Raw genomic sequence first — 19,594 nt, 5'->3', positions numbered from 1 at the left:
CACATGCATGCAGTCCATGTGGAAGAGGTCAATAGCTTCCCATCATCAAGGCTGCTCCAGAGGTTCCTGTGGAAAAGATAGAGTAGTCCCAGACTGATAAATTTCTAGTGGATTTCTGCAGGGTTGTTAGGGCAACAATCCACCACTTTACCTAGTCTCTGCCTCTCCCTCACTGTAGAACTGGACCTGCATAGGTGTGTCTGTGGGGTCCAGAGGAAAGCGTGAAGCTATCACAGCAGTGGTTGATCTCCAACCTCTTTCCATGTGGGACAGGAAGGAAATTCATGTGGACGGTCCTATTTGTGTACAGGTGTGAGGGAGATTATTTGGGATCTTGTTTTTTTCAGGCACCATGGTTATTCCCGGAGATTTAAAAGGTACTTGTTGCCTTTGGTAAGGCCCACCTAGCCTAACAACCACAGCACAAAGCTCCATGTCTTTATAGTAGCAGAGGAAGTCTGTCAACACCAGCGGTACCCTGGTAATGGAGAAACATAGCAAAGCATAAACAAAGACCAGTGCTGGGCAACCGGTTATTGAACCAGGAAGCTTTATTTACATAGTAAAAGTAACAAGCAAATTCCTGAGACTGAGTTGCTCTAGTGCAATAAAGTCATTGAGAGAGTACAAATCAGCAGTCTTCTTGACTTTCAGGTGAAAGAACAGTCTTTGAACAAAGATCACACCTTCTACAAATCCAACTTTGTATACATTTACGTACATTTGCATTTGTGCAATTAACATGGAGAGACTCTTACTTCAGTTCATAGCTTTCAGAAGGCTTTTTTTTGTCCGTCATCGTCTTTCAATTCTTAAACATCAAAAACAGACTCTGTAAAGCACTGCTACAATCCTAAAATGTCCTACATAAGTCCATTGTCCTGTTTATCCAGGATCTTTAAACAATGCACTTGAAACACAACTTTATTGGCCAAATAGGCTATTATGTGAGAAATTACAATCTATTCTACAAATACTTCCTTTGTGTCTCCTTTTTTCCATATGAAGATGTATTGCAGTCTTTCATAGAACAACCTCAATAAGCTATACCTGCAAATACACAGCAAATTCCCTGTGAGTAAGTTACCAGTGCTAACAAGAAGGACATTATCCACTAATATACTTTTTAAAAATAATTTTATTGAATGCTGAAATTTTATTGCTGTTGATATTTTGTTGTCATCATTAAATATCTGTAATCCAAATTGATCCATGTTCCAAATCAGTCACAGTCTATCTCCATGATGATTAGACTGTTAATTACCTAGCATATAAAATCATTTGCTCCATAGTGCCAGACTCTTGCATATGGTAGGAATTTGAAATACGGGTTATTCAAAGCATCTGTGTAATATTGGTGAAGTCCTAAAAAGCTAAGAAATCCTCACCATAGGGATCCATTGTTTTTAAGCTGGTGTCACTGCGTGTCTAAGATCTTGCTGAGCTTCCATCATGTTCTGAAGAGCAACACACCTTCTAATTTTACAATCAATAGGATGTCCCCACATACTATATTATAGTTCAGATTTTTTAAATTGTTTTAATATACATATAAATCCGGAAATGTTTTACCTCTACAGGAAAAAAAAATTAAAAAGTAAGGCTTTATTAACCTGAAAATCAGTACAAAAATCATACAAAACAAAAAACCAACCCTCAAAACAAAACAAAACACCACTGTGGCCTAAAACTGTTGCTAATTGTCGTTTGTGTCTATGCTAACGTGCCCATCTAAGGCCATTGCTCATTGTAGAAGCATCTTTAGTAAGGCAAAAAGGTTGTACTGCAATGTAAACTGTATGCTCCTGCTATGTTGAACGCAGCTGGGTAGTGATCCATCTGGTCACTTTCCTACTGTGCATGTTTTAACATGACATAGCAGCCCTTTAAAAAAAATAAAAGCCCTTATGAATTAAAAGTTGGAGATATGTAAATACCAGAGTGCTTCAATAGCTTTAAAAGAAAACAAATAAAAAACAAGTCAGTCCAGGTTTTCACAAATCGGCATAACAAGAGATACTCTAGATCCTTCTAGAGAGATACTCTAGAAGCACTGTGGTGATGGTCCAATGCACTACATCTGTGAACCGCTGCACCACTGCATCTGTGAGCTATCAGGCTTAGGAATATTGACCTCTGTGGAGCTGTAGAGGTCAGAAAGAAAGATCTGCAGTAGAGAGGCAACCTCTTGACAGAGGAGAGGGAATGGGAACAAGATTGGTGCTGTAGAGGCTGGGGCAATACTAACAGTTCAGGAGCCATAACTGACAGTAAAGGATTTGGGAGCGTTTGCACAGTGTTCAATCAGTCCAACTGGTAGCTGATTGGATGTTAATGATGTCTCAGAGCTATGCCACCAGCAGAGTTTAGGAACTATCATTTGGGGGGAAATACCAGTCATTTCACTTTCACAGGAAGACTCAAAATAGTCACTGAAGCCAAATGGTATGATGTGTGGCTATAAAAGATAAAATAGACAATAAAGCATTAACAAAGTATTCTCTCATACCGTGAAGAAACCACCCTTATTAGGCAATCTTCCAGCAGAAGAGACCATCCCGGAATGAACTGAGTAGCAGTTCTTTACGAGAAGGGCACTACCCCAAAGCATCTTATTCTTGCCTTTCCTTTAGAGCAGTGGTTCTCAACCTTTCCAGACTACTGTACCCCTTTCAGGAGTCTGATGCCTGAGCCCTGCTGCCTGGGACTCAAGCCTGAGCGCTGCCAAAGCATGTAATTTAGCTTTCTAGGGTCCCCTGTGACATGGGACCCCGGGCAATTGCCCTGCTTGCCACCCCCTAATACCCACCCTGCACTTGCAACCCCCCCACCCCCATCCATGCCCCCCAGGTTGTGAAACACTGATCTAGATGAGTTGAGGTACCCCCTGGAAGACCTCTGTGTACCCCCAGGGGTACAGGGACCCCTGGTTGAGACCCACTGCTTTAGAGGTTTCACTGAATAGCTAGTCTGCTTTTGAGGAAACTGATATTTTGTCAGTGTGTCTTTTTAAAAAGTGTGCACACAGAAGTGCATGTGTCCCAGGGTGCACTTCTGGATGCAAGGGTCAATGTGTGCGTGATCACCTTTATGCACCCCCCAACTTGGGCATACAAACTTCTGACTGCACTTTCCAAATGATGTGCCTAAAGAATTTAGACAAGGTGTGTTTTCTCGATTAATGCATTGAACAAAACATTGTTTTCACACAGCTGTGTTAGTTCCCGAACAATAAAAATAAAAGCATCGCCCACCCCCCCAAAATGATTACTTGTTTGGCTTCCACTGTGTGCCAGCACCCTATCTAGAGGGAGAGCTGAAATTAACATTGTCACAAACAAAACACTCTATGCAATTTGACTGGACACTTTATAAAGCCACACAACTGGATGGATTCCACTGTGATACGAGATGCTACACACATCTTGAACCACTGCAGAAAAAAAGTGCAGTCACATAAGAAGATGTGGTTAAAATTTCATAGCTAGGCTATTGTTCTCCTATAAGTAAAAAAGAAAAGAAAAGATTGTTTCCTCATAGACCTTTTAGCAAGTGAACAGCTTATTTTACCAAGGTAAAAGGTATGATAAATTGTATAAACTTAATGTTCACCACTTTATCGTTGCTAAAAATGGGGACAGGGAAAGGGGAAGCTTTCAGTGCTGCTACCTGGCTTTTCAACATCTTGAGAGCTTACTTTGTCAAATAATCATACTGCATTTTACATCAAACCATTTCACAGTAAAACACGCCAAACGAAAGCACGGAAAATCTGTATTTGTTAGTGGGACAGGGTTTAAACCCTCTCTGAATGTTTGTGTTTTATTTCTGTGATTTGGTAAATCACAGGATAAAACCCATCCTAAGTGACCAGAAAGCAATTTCTCATCACACCTATTGCATCTACCCTAACAACATGGATGACCATTGGCAACAAGCCCTGTACAGCACTAGTGCTGTGGAAATCCTCAAGCGCAGTAAGATCAAGCTGTCCAGCAGTTTAGACAGAGCGAATGCTGCACCAGATGCTTTGTGCTGGCAGTGTTCTGTAGGTCACCTCACAGTCATTATGAGTTCCATGCCAAATTTAAAACAAACTTGTGTTGTTTTTTTTAATGAACCCTTAAAAGAAAGAAAAAAAAAATCACATCCCTGAAGTAAGAAGTACTGGAGAAAAGGCTGGCAAGATGTAGGTAGAAGCAGAGGAGTAATCAAAAAGGTTCTGGTGTATGAAACCTTGGACAGGCTTTCACAAGAGTTCTTCAAAAAGAGGAGGATGACTCACTTGGACTCTCCCACAGTGATGAAGTAAGTACCTTCTGTCTTCAGCAAAACTAAATGTGAAATTCTGCCCCCCCCCAATGAAAGTCAATGAGAGTTTTGCCTCTGGGTCAGAATTTCACTCTATGTTACCTGCCAGACGTGCCCGACAAGCACAAAGGCTTTAATCAATGTACTCTTATCACACCAGACAAGGACATCTAAGAAAATCCGAGCCTGTTGGGATGTTTGTTTTGTTTTATTGTTAAGTCTCCAGTTCTGATCTCACTTACACCAGTTTTCTACTGGCTTTGCTCCACTGACTACACTGGACGTACTCAGATTGACACTGGTGTGAGAGCAAGATCAGAACAGTCACCATTAGAACTCATGTTACCTGCCAAACACTGAGTTGCCTCTTCTAAAAGCCTTGCTTTCACAAGCCCAGTAGAAAGCTGGACTATTTTTCCACTGGGTCTAAAAGAGAGGCTTGAAAGGAAGAACACTAAAGCAGCTGAGTCTAATACCAATTTCTTTTGGAAACAGCAGAATTTGCTTTTATGCTAATGCCCGGCACAGCTCTAACACTGATCTGAAGTTCCCAAAAACTGAGACATGGGCCAGATCCTCCCTCAGCTGGTGTAAACAGGCATAACTCCATTGATGTCAAAGGTAACTTACATCAGCTGATGATCTGGCCCCAGGGGGGTTTGTTTTTATTGTGCGTTCCCTAGCCTCTGCTTTCGTTGAATTAAGGAAACTGAAAATATAAATCCTTTGCTGTGATCATGATCAAATGTCAAGCACTATGCTTGTGATTTCCCTCTAATGGCTCTGTTGATGACTGCAGGACTAAAAAGGTTTCTGACAAGGCAATATGGGATAGTTCTGTGGTTATGACTTTAGGAGTGTTGCCTAAGTAAGGACTGCAAGGTTTCAGTTATAAGATCCCTAACTCAAACTTGAGCTGAATAATGATCTCCAGGATGAAATGTTAAACTAAGGATTCATCACCCCCTTGCAATCTCTCCTCTCCTAGTGTCTAAGGTGCAGTATGGAATCAGAAGAGGGGGTATGAATCAGTTAAAATGAAACATTCCTTATATCTTGCTACCCAGGAAGTCCAGGCTGATGAGGGTCCCAGTGAGGCATAACATAGCCCCTCTCAGTCTGGCTCTCTGTACTAGACAGTACCTAGTTTGTGAATCAAAACCAGTACTTTATTTTCCAGTCCTTAAAAAAAAAATCTAAACACAAGTATTCACTAAGAAATTGCAGTTACTCCAACAGCTGCAATTTCAAATTTACTAAAAGCTGTTGACTTAATGATGGAGGGGGGGAAATGCAGTTTGGAGAGCTCTAGAATGCTTCTTTCCAAAGCCTCATGGGCTATTTTAACCAAACTAGCTGATATCTGGCTACAGTAGTTATGTAGAATTTCAAGATTTAAAAAAAAAATTTCTCAGGATACCTGATGACATTTTGGCAAGGCTGCTTTTGTCTCCTATTGCTGATAGGACGAGAACATTGATTTGCTTTTATGCCTAAATACAGTATAACCCGAGGATTAAACCTAGGAGATTCTACTACTCCCTGTTCTTAATTCACATCCCCAAACCCTGATGCAAACAACATCCTTTAATTGTTTTCTATTTGCTCAATGTCTAATTCACCATCTAGCGGAAAGACATTCCGCCCCCCTGTCCCACTACTCTTCCATAAAGCTCTTTCATCTTCTTTTCTACTGCTCTCGTCTTCCGTGGCACAATAATCTGACTCTTCCCAAGAGGAGTCGTCTTTGCTAACTCTACATTCTTCTGCGTTTGAGTGCGGCTCTGGCACAGGGGTGCAGGCTGGTGTCCTGCCTGGCATGACATCAGAGGAGGACGGAGATGCTGTCCATGACTTGGGGCTGTTGACACCAGGGCAGAACTGATTCTGCGGAGCACAGTCATCTACTGTGGTGCTAAGGCAGCTAAGGCTGTTAAAGGTTTGACGATTCTGCAAAGGGAACATAAAACAGGCAGATGAAACAATGGCATTCAGTTTGCACAAACAAGGTCAAAGAATCAGCTGAATTTAGAGAGAGGGGAAAATGTACTGCTTCCCTTAGGACATCTCCCTGCCAGAGCAAAAATGGTCCTTATTGTACACTTACCGGTGTTCCCCCCCACCCCACCATGGAAGTTTCATGACACAGACATTTTCTAAGGATTATCCCAGGGAGAAAATACCCCAGGTACTAAAAGGCTCTTTAATCTAGCAGAGAAAGGCATAACAAGAACCAGTGGCTGTAAGATAAAGCCCATCAAATTTATAATAAAAAGAACGCCCAATTTTTTAACAGAGAGAAATTAATATTGGACCAAGCCACGACAGGATGTGGTGGATGCTCCATCTCTTTTTGTCTTCAAATCGAAACAGGATGCCTTGCTGGACGATAAGCTTTAGGCAAACTTATTGGGCTGAATACAGGAGTAAGTGCATGGAATTCTAAGGCTTGTGTTATCCAGGAAGTCATACTAGATGATCTAAAATTCCCTTCTGGCCTCAGAGATCTATAAATGAACTCCAACAGCATTCAAAATGATTAATTGAAATGTTCCTCTTAGAGTCTTCAGAAGCCACTGCGGAGAATGCTGTTCAAGTCTCTCAAAAGATAATAATTACACTTAGTAAACCCTTTGTGAAAAAGAAAAATCCCATCAGCAAACCCATCTAGCAGACAATCTGCCTCTCTCAAGCCCTCAAAGACTTAATATGTTACTTTCCCAAAATCTGCCAGTAAGAATTAGGTACTCTTAGCAGCAGCAATTTACATGCTGGAAATCCAGTCCTACTGTTAGTTCCCTTTGCAGTAGTTCTTGCATTTCTTCCACCTTCTGTAATGTCTGCTGGATGCAAATGTAGCCACTTAGTTTTGGATACATTACACATTACCCCAGCCTGCCTGCTTTAGGACCTTGAGATCTGAGAACTCAATCAGCACAGATCCATTCAGTTGCAACTAAATGAATTAATTTTTTTAAAAGCCATTTACTGCCATTTGATGGGACATTTTGGACAAGCTGATATTACTGAAATATCATGCATAAAAGGATCACAGCTACTGAGCAAGGAGACTTCTCCCTTTCATAGGAGCGCTTGCAGTATTGCTCCTAAATACGTGCTTCTCGTTACAAATTGTTTAAATCTATGGCCAGATTCAGGAAAGCCTTTAATCTTGTAGCCTCTGTAGGCTGCACCTCTGTAGTAGGAAATGGAGAACTGGCTCCATTTTATATGGATTAGGACCCTAATTTTAAGCATGTGTTTAAGACCCATTGATGTCTATAGGACTTATGCATGTGCTTAAGTGCTTTTCTGAATTGGGGCCTTTGTGGTTATGCCACAGTGATAAGCACTGCATCTCAGTACCATGCCCATTTATTAAGGGGAACACAAGATGATCTCTGTATCGCTCAGCTCTGTATGAAACAGGCTTTGTGGTTGGTTGTAGTTTCTTGATACTCTTTATTTAGCTCACATACTGTCCGATCAAAATGGTTTCAAAACACTGACAATGATGAGATCTTTGCTGGCATTTAGAATTGCTCACGTTAAGCTATGGTATGTATGACATGACAGTTCTCGTCCCTGGAGATACTGCTGACTGCACATGCATACATATTTGTAGTGACACTTTTTAAAAGAAACAAACAAAATTCTAATCACTTATCTTTATTAAAATAAATTGCTACTCTCCTGATGTTCACTATGTAAGCAAAGCACGTACTGCAACAAGGAATATCCAGGGACCAGTGCAATTTGCAGTAGAACAGGAAATCCCTGTTCTGAATTTTCCAGTGGTTTGTGAAAAGAGGCAAAAACAACTGAAGAGGGTGAGACCAGAAAGACAAATGGACAGAGGCAATGCAAAGTTGCAAAACCTAGGGAAAGGGATAGAAGTCTCACAAAAACAAAGACCTGTGGAAATCTAACATCAGCTGATAAGAAATGAAAGCATATCCCTTTTGAGTTAAACAAGGACTTTAAGAAAGCACAAAGATAACTTTAAGAAGTCAAGTGATCACTGAAAATATTACAGGAAATAATGTCACTCCCCTCAAACTGACAAAATGTCCTTGCACCTACTTACACTGAAAGGTAGCCTACTATTAATCATTAGTTTCTAGTAATCCCATCTGTGCCCCATGAATCTAAAAATCCTTGGCATCTACAGTGCCAGTTAAAGCAATGCATGGATATCCAATGGTTTGTGTACACTTCTCCCAAAACGAACGCCAACCATGTGATGCTATCATGTAAGCATTAACTCATTTCACAGAAATCTGGTCTGGCCATATCCTGTCTAATCCACATATTGCTATACACCCAGCACTGTAATATCTGAGTGCTGTATCAGAGCTATAGTCAGATAAGGGTGGTTAACATGTTTAGTTCATGTTGCTGTATCCTCCTGTAGAACAAGATTGTTTTAATTCAAGGCTAGGGTTATAATTAGCTTTCAGAACAGACCAATGTTATACTGCAAACGGGTGCTGCTAATCTGCTCAGTGTATTTTGGAATGCTGGTGTGAAAAATCCCCATTATATTAGGATTATGCCACAAACCACACTGCTGGTCAGATGATAATACTCAGCATGAACTTGACACAAGAATATCCAATCACATTTCTGAGTCACCTCCAGATGTACAGTTTGGGTTCACTGGTAATGATGGTGCACCACTGTGGACTGCAAAACCTATATGGCATTTCAAAAGAGCACAGTTCATAGCTAGTCTTGTCTGTTTTCAGTTACACTTCCTGAGTTTGATTTAAAAAGTGGGAAGGGCTGCCCACGGACAAATGGATCAATTGCCCTGGGAAATGCACTGATTCAGCATATCTCACAGGCAGGCTTTAATAGCAGGGTGGATGATCAAGGTACTAAAAGAAAAGGAGTACTTGTGGCACCTTAGAGACTAACCAATTTATTTGAGCATGAGCTTTCGTGAGCTACAGCTCACTTCATCGGATGCATACAGTTTCCACGGTATGCATCCGATGAAGTGAGCTGTAGCTCACGAAAGCTCATGCTCAAATAAATTGGTTAGTCTCTAAGGTGCCACAAGTACTCCTTTTCTTTTTGCAAAGACAGATTAACACGGCTGTTACTCTGAAACCTGCCAAGGTACTAAAGGGGCACTCAAGTATATAGGTAGTGGACCTGGGGGTACAGCAGTGGTTTCTATCATATACAGGGTTTACAGTTTGGTTCAATGGCTCTCAGCACCCCCACTCTACAAATTGTTCAGGCCACCCCAGCTCTAGGAAGACAAGGCCATTGCAGAGAAGCTAAATGAATTCTTTGTGTCAGTCTTCACTACAAAGGATGTGAGGAAGACTCCCACACCTGAGCCATTCTTTTTAGGTGACAAATCTGAGGAATTGTCCCAGATTGAGGTGTTAGTAGAGGAGGTTTTGGAACAAATTAATAAATTAAACAGTAATAAATTTCCAGGACATAAGAACATAAGAATGGCCATATTGGGTCAGACCAAAGGTCCATCTAGCCCGGTAACCTGTCTTCCGACAGTGGCCAATGCCAGGAGCCCCAGAGGGGATGAACAGAACAGGTAATCATCAAGCGATCCATCCCGTCGCCCATTCCCAGCTACTGGCAAACAGGGACACCAGAGACACGATCCCTGCCCATTCTGGCTAATAGCCATTGATGAACCTATCCCATGAATAAAGAAAAGGAGTACTTGTGGCACCTTAGAGACTAACAAATTTATTTGAGCATGAGCTTTCAGAAGTGAGCTGTAGCTCACGAAAGCTTATGCTCAAAAAAATTTGTTAGTCTCTAAGGTGCCACAAGTACTCCTTTTCGTTTTGCGAATACAGACTAACACGGCTGCTACTCTGAAACCTATCCCATGAATGAATCTAGTTCTTTTTTGGACCCTGTTATAGTCTTGGCCCACAGGGTATTCACCCAACAGGTCTGAAGGAACTCAAATTCGAAATTGCAGAACTACTAACTGTGGTATGTAACCTATCACTTAAATCAGCCTCAGTACCAAATGACTGGAGGATAGCTAATGTAACTCCGATATTTAAAAAAGGCTCCAGAGGTGATCCTGGCACTTACAGGCCGGTAAGCCTAACTTCAGTACCAGGCAAACTGGTTGAAACTATAGTAAAAGAATAGAATTATCAAACACACAGCTGAACACAGTATGTTGGGGAAGAGTCAACATAGCTTTTTTAAATCCAAAGCTCACTGCAAAGAGTTACAAAAGGATCTCAGTAAACTTGGAGGACTTGGCAACAAACTGACAGCTGACATTCAAGGTTAATAAGTGCAAAGAAATGCCTCTTGGAAAACATAATCCCAACTGTACATACAAAATGATGGGGTATAAATTATCTGTTACCACTCAAGAAAGAAATCTTGCAATCACTGTGGATAGTTCTCTGAAAACAGCTTCTCAATGTACAGTGGCAGTCAAAAAAGCTAATAGAATGTTAGGAACCATTAAGAAAGAGATAGATAACATGAAAATATCATAATGCCATTATATAAGTCCACAGTATACCCACATCTTGAATAGTGCATGCAGGTCTGATCACCCCCATCTCAAAAATAGATATATTAGAATTGGAAAAAGCATAGAGTGGCAAGAAAGAAGATTAAAGGTAAAGAACAGCTTCCATATGAGGCTAGATTAAAAAGGCTGTGGACTGTCCATCTTAGAAACAAGACGACTGGGGCGGGGGATATGATAGAGGTCTACAAAATCATGAATGGCATGGAGAAAGTCAATAGGGAAGTGTTATTTACCCCTTCACATAACACAAGAACCAGGAGTCACCCAGTGAAATTAATAGGCAGTAAGTTTAAAACTAACACAAGGAAGTGCTTCTTCATCCAATGCACAGTCAACCAGTGGAACTCGATGCCAAGGGATGTTGTGAAGGCTCAAACTATAACTGGGTTCAAAAAAGAATTAGATAAAATCATGGAGGATTAGCCAACGTTGTCAGGGATGCAACCCCATGATCTGGTGTCCCTAAACCTCTGACTGCCTGAAGCTAGGACTCGACAACAGGGAATGGATCACTCCACAATTGCCCTGTTCTGTTCATTCCCTCTGAAGCACCTGGCATTGGCCTCTGTCAGAAGACAGAATACTGGGCTACATAGACTGTTGGTCTAATTCACTATGGCCATTTTTATGTTCTTGTGATCTAAGCCAGTGGTGGGCAACCTGTGACACATGGGCCCATCAGGGTAATCCGCTGGTGGCCTGCCAGACCATTTGTTTACATTTGCACAGCCACCCGCAGCTCCAATTGGCTGCAGTTTGCTGTTCCCGGCCAATGGGAGCTGCGGGAAGCGGTGGTCAGGCCTGCGCTGCTTCCTGCAGCTCCCACTGTCCGGGAACGGTGAACTGCAGCCACTGGGATCTGCGGGCGGATGTAAACAAACAGTATGGTGGCCGGCCAGCAGATTACCCTGACGGGCCATGTGCGGCCCGCAGGTTGCCCACCACTGGTCTAAGCGGTACTGATTGGCTTAGATGACCCCCTTGCATACATGTGTGAATGTAATAGATGGGCTGTTTCCTGTGCAATACATGGTGTAATAAACTCATTGCATGCATAGAGAGGAGTCAAGACTTTATGTTAACCATGCCATAAACAAACTTTCCGAAAGAGGACACTGAAGACCACACAGCCATTTTACGTTGCCGCATCTAGTTTTTTTAATGACACATTCTGGCAATGTGGTGTGCTCACAGTATCTGAGTAGTACTAGACGCAGTGATTTAAAAGAGTGAGTGGAAGTGATGTGAATGTCTCTGCAGGAGCCCATGGGACCATACTGCTATACTTCCCTCCCAGAATGCCTGATATCCATGACTCATAAAAATAATGCTGAGAAACATCTTTCCCCTTTTATTGCTTTAAAATGCACCAGGTTGTACCAGCTGCTGTGTTTCTGGGGGAGAGAGGGGGGAAACTACCCTTCAATTTGCTACTGAGGCCCTATTCCCCCCGCATACAGCAAAACATGAAGTACTCTGGCTAGAAACACCATTTAGCTCAGACTTGATTTTAAGCAAATGTTGCTCTCAGACCAAAACAGCAGGAGCTCATTAAATTTTGGCAGCACAGTCATGTGACACCCCCCCCCCCTCCCCAGGAGCCATATGCAACACATCCAACCTGTCTCATTGTCTTCAAAGAACTGACTCTCACTCCACAAGCTTCCTGTCCCAGCATGCACTGGATCTTCATGTAATACCTGGGACAGCCTTTTGAGGAACTGTCACTACCTCAGTGTTTCCTAATCCTATTCTGGACCATGAGGGAAAAAAAAAACTTCCCTAGATGTTATGATGAGTATTGAGAGCTAATAATTTTCCCCTGCTGTACATCCATGTAAGGAAATGGGTAACAAAATCTACGTTTTTATAGGGATCTACAATACGACTTAATGCAGCAATAAAAGTGTATGTTAGAAGCGACAGCTACTTCAGCTACTCTGACACAACAGTTTGTTGCGACTTACCTCAGTTACTCTATAACCAAAGGGCTACCACAGCCAATACAAACGTTTTAGCATCCCGTTTTGAGTGAAAGTTATGTAAAACCACAGGGCAAAGGCTGCACATGCTCTCTCTTTGTGTAAATTATTATCTCCTGTGACTTATTCTCTCTCCTTTCCATATGCCTATCTCTTGCTTTTGCATCACAGAAACACATGATTCCCAAAGGAGGAAGGCTCTGATGAAAACCAGCTGTGTAGACCTTTTCAGCAAAAACATGTGGGGGGTTTTCATGGGCCAAGTAGCCTGCTATGTAGCTACCAATGTTCAGGTTTAGCTGTTTAGAATATGAATCTAATAAATGTGCCTACAGAAGAAAGTATCTGTTCTGAATGAAGACGATCATCTGACACTCACTTCTGAAAGAACTAGAAGCTGAAGCAGATAAATGCAATACAAACAAACAACCGATTAGATTCAAACTCTCTCATCCCCACAAACTCTCATTTCTCTACATGGGAATTGCATATGGCATAACCTGTAGCATATTTGGAATGCAATAGGGTGGCAGGTCATGAGATCCCTGAGTTTAAATGATGAAGTAGCTTGGTTTTTCATACTGGCCATTACTAGGTTTGTATGTATATATTAGCTAGTGATAGCAGAGATAAAAAGGGGAAAACAGTGCTGTCTCCATACTGTGTTTATATGTGCATTTGTATTCTCTTAAAGACTATGGGCTAAATTCACTACTGGGGTAACACAGAATTACTTCATTGGAGCCTCACTTGCTTATACAAACAAAGAATTCTGTGGCTTTGTATTAGAAATTTTCATTTAAAAAAAAACCCAACTTCCCAAGTAAAGCTGATGGCTGGCATTCTCCAGTACTCTACACAGATTTGTTTTGGGATTTGTCTCTGGCGCGCCTCTCACATCAGGAGTAACGCAATCGAGGTAATTTACACCAGTGTAAGCCTCATCTCAATGAGAGTAGAGTCAGACTCCAAATATCTATTGAGTAATCTGGTGTCAGTGTCTCAGCTACTTTACACTTCAATTATCTTTTCAAAACACAGAAACCCAAGGCACCGGCACTAAATTTATACAAATTGATCATCTCCTGAAATGCTTTAATCTCCATCCTTGAGCATTATGTTAAATGAAGCATCATCAGAAAAATAAGACATTGCAAGCAAAGGCACAGTTCTATATAATAAATTGTTGTGATTGAGTCTTCCACTAGGAGTCCCTGCAACTCCAACTCAAGGGACGCAGAGCCAGAGTCTGATCTCATTTACACTGCTATAAAGCCAGAGTAGCCCCAGTAAGTTAAATGGAATTGCACCTTGGAGCAGGTTTCACTTGGAGGCCAGCATGCCTAGTGGCCAGGCCATGGCTTGACAGTCCTTCAACCCCATAGCAGGTTTCACTCTGGGGCCAGCAGGCAGACTGTAGCCAATCAATTCCCCAGTACTCCAAAGCTCTCCTGGACAGATTGAGAAAGATAAAGAAACCCAGGCCTTCCCTCTGCACTGGGTCCTGGCCTAGGACCCAGTGGGGAAAAGGGTGGAATGTCTTGTCACCTCTTCCTGGTGCACCTGACCAGCCTCTTCCTACCTCCCCACATTCTCTTCTCTTTGACGTATGGTCACAGCCTACTTTCCTGCCCAGTTGGAGTACCCAATCAGTCCCAGAAGCTCAATCATTCCAGCTCTCTTCCTAGTCCAGTTATGCTCCATCAGCAGTGTGTGTAGGAGGGAAAAGGAGCAGGCCCCTACAATCCCAGTTGGGCCTTACCAGACCCTCTCCTGTGGACTGCTTTGTCCTCAGAAGCTGCAAACTAGGTTCCTCCCTTCAAACTGTCTCTCGTTCATCCTCCCTCCCTGCTTGACTGTCAGAGTCTTTTTCTGAGCAGATCCTCCACTTGGAGCATGCCCCACCGTACTGCGCCTTCACTCCCTTAGGTTCGGTAACCCCCCTCACCACACCAGCTTACATCAGGTCTGAACTTGCCTGGAGGCAAGTGTCAACTAGACAAATGAAATAAGAAATGTTGTGTTTTTATTTTGTTTTGTCTTTTTTTTTTATGGGGTGGGGGGAGGGAAGGCACAGACATTCAGCCAGGAACAGTCTTTTCTTAGAGGGGGGCAGAAAACAATGAACTGATCTAACAGCATCTTTATCACTCCTGGTGCTTGGTTACTGCAGCGTATTGAGCCATATGAGTGAATTTCTTTGGAAGCCTGTTTGTGAAAAATAACAGCTAGTGCATGAGTTCAGCGGCTGCATTTCAAATGGAAATAGCTCTTTTCTTTAAAATAAAACCCTCAAAGAATCAAAAGGCACTAGTCCATATAAAAGACTAGGTATTAGTCCATATAAAGGCCTTTGTGTTGCACAAGGCACACAGCAAAGAATCGCTGCCCCAAGGACTATCCTTTATGAAGTGGTAGATGGTACATGTGAAAGGCCTGGCATTCTAACTGGTTTGTGATGTGCGTTCTCCTGTCTCAAAATGCAGACTTTTCTGTTCATCCCTAGGAAGCTGCAGGAGAGCTGAAGTATACTAGCATGCTGAGCATAGTGCTTTTGCAATGAGTTATCCATATCCTATTTCCCTTGCAACGGCTTTCATATATCATTTGTTGACAGGAATATTCTCATCCTGGGTCTATGTAAAACACATATGAGATTCCCAGTGCCAAAGAGGTCGTTTCAATATTCTGATGTAGCATGATTTCAGTAAGAGGTTCTCAAAATGTGGTGCGTGACCACTGGTGGAGTTCTTGCTTGTGGTCTGGTGGCAAGACCCTGATAGTGGACGCCAGCTCTGTGACAAGATAGTACACTACATCACTGCTCCTGACCAACAGTTGGAGAGCTCAAGGCCTGTGGCCTCACAACAGCCATGCCCCTAGCCCCTGATTGGCTGGACAGACAGCATTCTCATTGGATACCTGGCCTCTATAAAGATCCCAACAAGAAGAAGAAGCTGGCCTGAGCAACAGGCCATTGCCTATTGGTTGCTGCCTCGACTGCATTGCCTCGCTACCTTGTGTAACTTTACCTTGCCATCCTCCTATCTCACCTGATCCTGCCCTGCTGTGTGGCCTGACCTTGCCTTACTGCCTTACCTAACCCACTGACCTAGCCCCTTGGATTGGAGCTCCACTGGTCAGCCACAGGGAGTATAAATTTCTAAGCATCTAAGTGACTTCACAGTCTAAGCCCTATTTTTCAAAAGTGACTTAGGTACTTAGAAGCCTAAGTTTCCTTGAAAGCCAATAAGACTTAGACTCCTAAATGCCAAGGACTTTTTTAAAAATTGACTTAGCCTAAGTGGATTTTTCAATTCATTAGCAATTTTGAAAAAATTGGGGAAAAATTTAGTTTCAGGTTGAACCGAAAACAATTTTTAAACACTTTTTAGTGAATTGAAAAGTTGGGAAAAAATTGTTTTGGGGGTTTGAGCATTTAACATTTTAAAGTTGTTTTCAATAAACGTGAAGGAAATTTTGAAACAAAGCCATTGTGCGCTGAAAAACTGGAATGTTTCATTTCCAAAATGGTAAAACAAACATTCTGGCTTTTTCAACATTTATTTTTTACAACACATAACTGATATGAATTTGCAAAACAGTGTGACGATGTTGAATCTGCATTATTTACCCCGCCCCCAACCAAAAAAAAGTTTGACAAAAAAATTTCACTCAGCTCTACTCTTAAGTCACTTAAACACTTCTGAAAATGTTGCCCAGGGTGCTAATTCTCCTGCACCTGTCAACTCGTATTAAAAGACCTGATAAAATAAATCTAATAGGTTTCTGCTATTAATTTTCCATGTAAACGAATGCTGCAGTTGCTCCAGGGATGTTGTATTATCATGAATGGGAGAGAGGTGTCCACACAATCTTAAAGATGTGGTCCATGTAATGGTGAATGGAAGGGGAAGTATTGGGAGTGGGATTTGGAAGTCCCCCTGAGACACCTCTTGATTTCAGTGGGAATTAGGGGCCTAAGTACTTTTCAGGATCTGAGCCTGTATCTGTAGAGAGTCATTTTCTCATTGTCCTATAACATCCAAAATTAGATCTGCATCTGCTGCAATTCGACCTCTGACATAAAACCATTAAATAGAAGGATCACGTGTAAGCTGATGAAAAGCTCATATGCTCTTGGGTTGCTGTATATTTTGTTGCCATGCCTAATGAAGGAAGAACATTGCTATTTCAGAGCTACATGCAGTTTTATAAATGAGACACTGTTTATAAAGTTGATTTGCCAGCACTCAATTTAGAAAGCAAGTTTTCCCAGGCACTGAGTTTCTGTGAAATCCTCTGTGTTACTAATCCTCATTGCACTGGTCTGAGGGTAAAGAGAGGAAAAGATGGCCCTATGACAATTCATTTGGCTGGCATTCTGAGGTTGTTGCAGCTGTCCGTTTTAACAGGAACAGAAGCCTTGCTAATCTTAATGTCATAAACTTTGGCGGGATCTGTGATACTCTAGTTACCCGGTAACAGATGAGGGGTATTAAGTTTGTGAACAGTGTTGCAAATTAAGTTCTTCGTGCCTGAAGGAGATGATCTCCTCTGCATTCTAGGATTAATGATGTATCCCACATTGTCTTCAAAGGACCTTTTCACTCTTGCACAATTTCAAAACAAACATTTTGTTTGTCTTGCCTACATTGTAGACTCAGTCAGAAACCTCCCTTTCTCGTCTTTTGGGATGAACAGAATTTTCCTTGTAACAAAAGAAAATGTACCCTCCGCAAGCACAACATTCTTTCAAGTCACCCAGCTGCAGATACGCACTTGTACTGTACACTGTAGAGCTCAGTTTTGTACACCTCGCACATGCAAAGCTGCCAATGAAATGTGCTTGTGTAAGGACCAGAGATGGTTAAATGTGGGGAAACCCCCCAAAAAAACTGATTCATAAATATTTTCTCAGATAGAAGCCTTGAGTTGAATTAGCCATGATATGCAGGGTCATATTGGACCACATCTTCAGTTACTGCCAAGGAATTTAAGGCCTGATCCAAAAGCCTATTGAAGTGTGTGGAAAGAATTCCACTGATTTTAATGGGCTTTGCATCAGGTTCACACAGTGCATATCAGGGAATAGCATCAAGCACAACATTGCACTCCACTGATTGAGGGGCTGCTAAGTGCAAGGCGGTCTCCGGGCATAAGTTAGAGCAGCCCATGGGCTCTACTGTTTTTAGTGCAGCTCTTGGATACTCCTACAGAAATGGGGGAAAACACCTTGAAAAACACCTCATTTGTTTTGAGAAGGCTATGACCTCTACTTCCAAATCTGATTAAAGGGACTTTCCTCAGACAGAGAACATCAAACTTCAAAGGAGGGGCAGATGGTTCAGAATTAGACCTGTGTGTGTACACATGAACAGTGCAATCAAACAAATAGGACCTCTTCTACCATGATTTTAAACTCTCCAAACTCAGTTATATATCTATAGCTATAGATTATGTAAAATATATACAACAAAAGCTTCACTCACTCATTCTCATGTGTTACTCTAGAAGAAAAGTGCTTTTTCATACACATTTTGGGTCTGTAATGGAATAACTGTACTTTGATAGGAATCTTTAACACACTAGTGAGGTTATTGTATATGGTAACATGGAAAAAGCTTTTTGAGCAAGGATCTGCAATATTCTTGTGATGATGAAGCCCACATTTTCACCTGCTGTTGGATGTCTCAGCTGCCTGGTGAGCAGATGTGAATCAGATGCTATATTCACTGCACCATCTGTTCTACATTCATCTGGATTTTTTTTTGTTCATTTATTGGGTGAATTTAGTGCTTGTGAAAAGTGCTGGACTGGCAAAAAGTCCTCTATTTATATCTGCCAGACAGAAACAACATCAACATAAGCAGTACAAGCTTCCCCACAATATCTCACCAGTAGTAGTTCATTCTCCACTCCCACTCAGCCCTTCGCTGCTTCTGTGACTGTTAACGAAGTTGACATATAGCACGTAGTGTGCTGGCAGATTTTGTAATGTAGAAACTCATCCACTTTGAACAAGACTGAATTCATCACTGCACATCCAGTCTGCAACTGGGTGCTTCAGTAAGATAATTAATAGTGGGTAATTTGGACCATTGTTTTCACTAAATTGGGTTCATATTCCCCACTGGACTGCCATCAGGCAGTAATAACTTTCAGTCACCAATAAGTAAGCTGAATCTGAACCAGTGAATGGCTCTATAGTCCATTTCTAATCTCATGAGCCATTCAGTTTATCCTGTTATCCCTTCCAAAAATATGAAATCTTAGGTGCCCAAAGAGAGAGTGCTGATAAATCTACATATATGGGAGGGAAGTAAGAAGATGCTAAAGAAACAACATTGCCATAAAAATTAAATATATGTAAGAAAAGCCTAAAAAAGCAAAACTTCTACATCTCTCCTCTTCTTCTTCTAGCATCTTTAGAGCTAAGGAGCTGCTGACATCTCCAAAAGGTCAAACTGCAGGGGAAAAGCCATAAAAACGCAAAGCTGCAAGACCAAACTGAGGGAGCTACAGGCCGCCAACCTCAGTTCTTGCAAACCAGACCACCCTCAGGGCAGGTCCTTTAGCACTATCCAAGACCTCTTGTATGACTGCTGTAAATGCTAAATAAAGCACACACACTTTTGTTTGACAGGTTTCAGAGTAGCAGCCATGTTAGTCTGTATTCGCAAAAAGAAAAGGAGTACTTGTGGCACCTTAGAGACTAACAAACTTATTTGAGCATAAGCTTTCATGAGCTACA

General features: G+C 41.8%; 1 protein-coding gene across 3 annotated transcripts in view; it reads right to left on the bottom strand.

The window, feature by feature from the left end:
- Window positions 1-2,849: 2,849 nt before the first annotated feature.
- The window catches only part of FAM53B (family with sequence similarity 53 member B), a 128,273-nt gene continuing 111,528 nt past the window's right edge, over window positions 2,850-19,594 (bottom strand). For all 3 annotated transcript variants that reach the window (XM_073354113.2, XM_073354114.2, XM_073354115.2), the window contains one exon: window positions 2,850-6,261. In XM_073354113.2, the coding sequence (XP_073210214.2) occupies window positions 5,899-6,261 (363 nt within the window). In that variant the 3' untranslated portion in view covers window positions 2,850-5,898. The remainder of the gene's footprint in view (window positions 6,262-19,594) is intronic.

Source organism: Lepidochelys kempii, chromosome 7 (genome assembly GCF_965140285.1).
Source record: "Lepidochelys kempii isolate rLepKem1 chromosome 7, rLepKem1.hap1, whole genome shotgun sequence".
Lineage (NCBI taxonomy): Eukaryota > Metazoa > Chordata > Testudines > Cheloniidae > Lepidochelys > Lepidochelys kempii.
The sequence above is the reverse complement of the archived record's forward strand: the minus strand, read 5'-3'. Positions and strand labels throughout refer to the sequence as shown.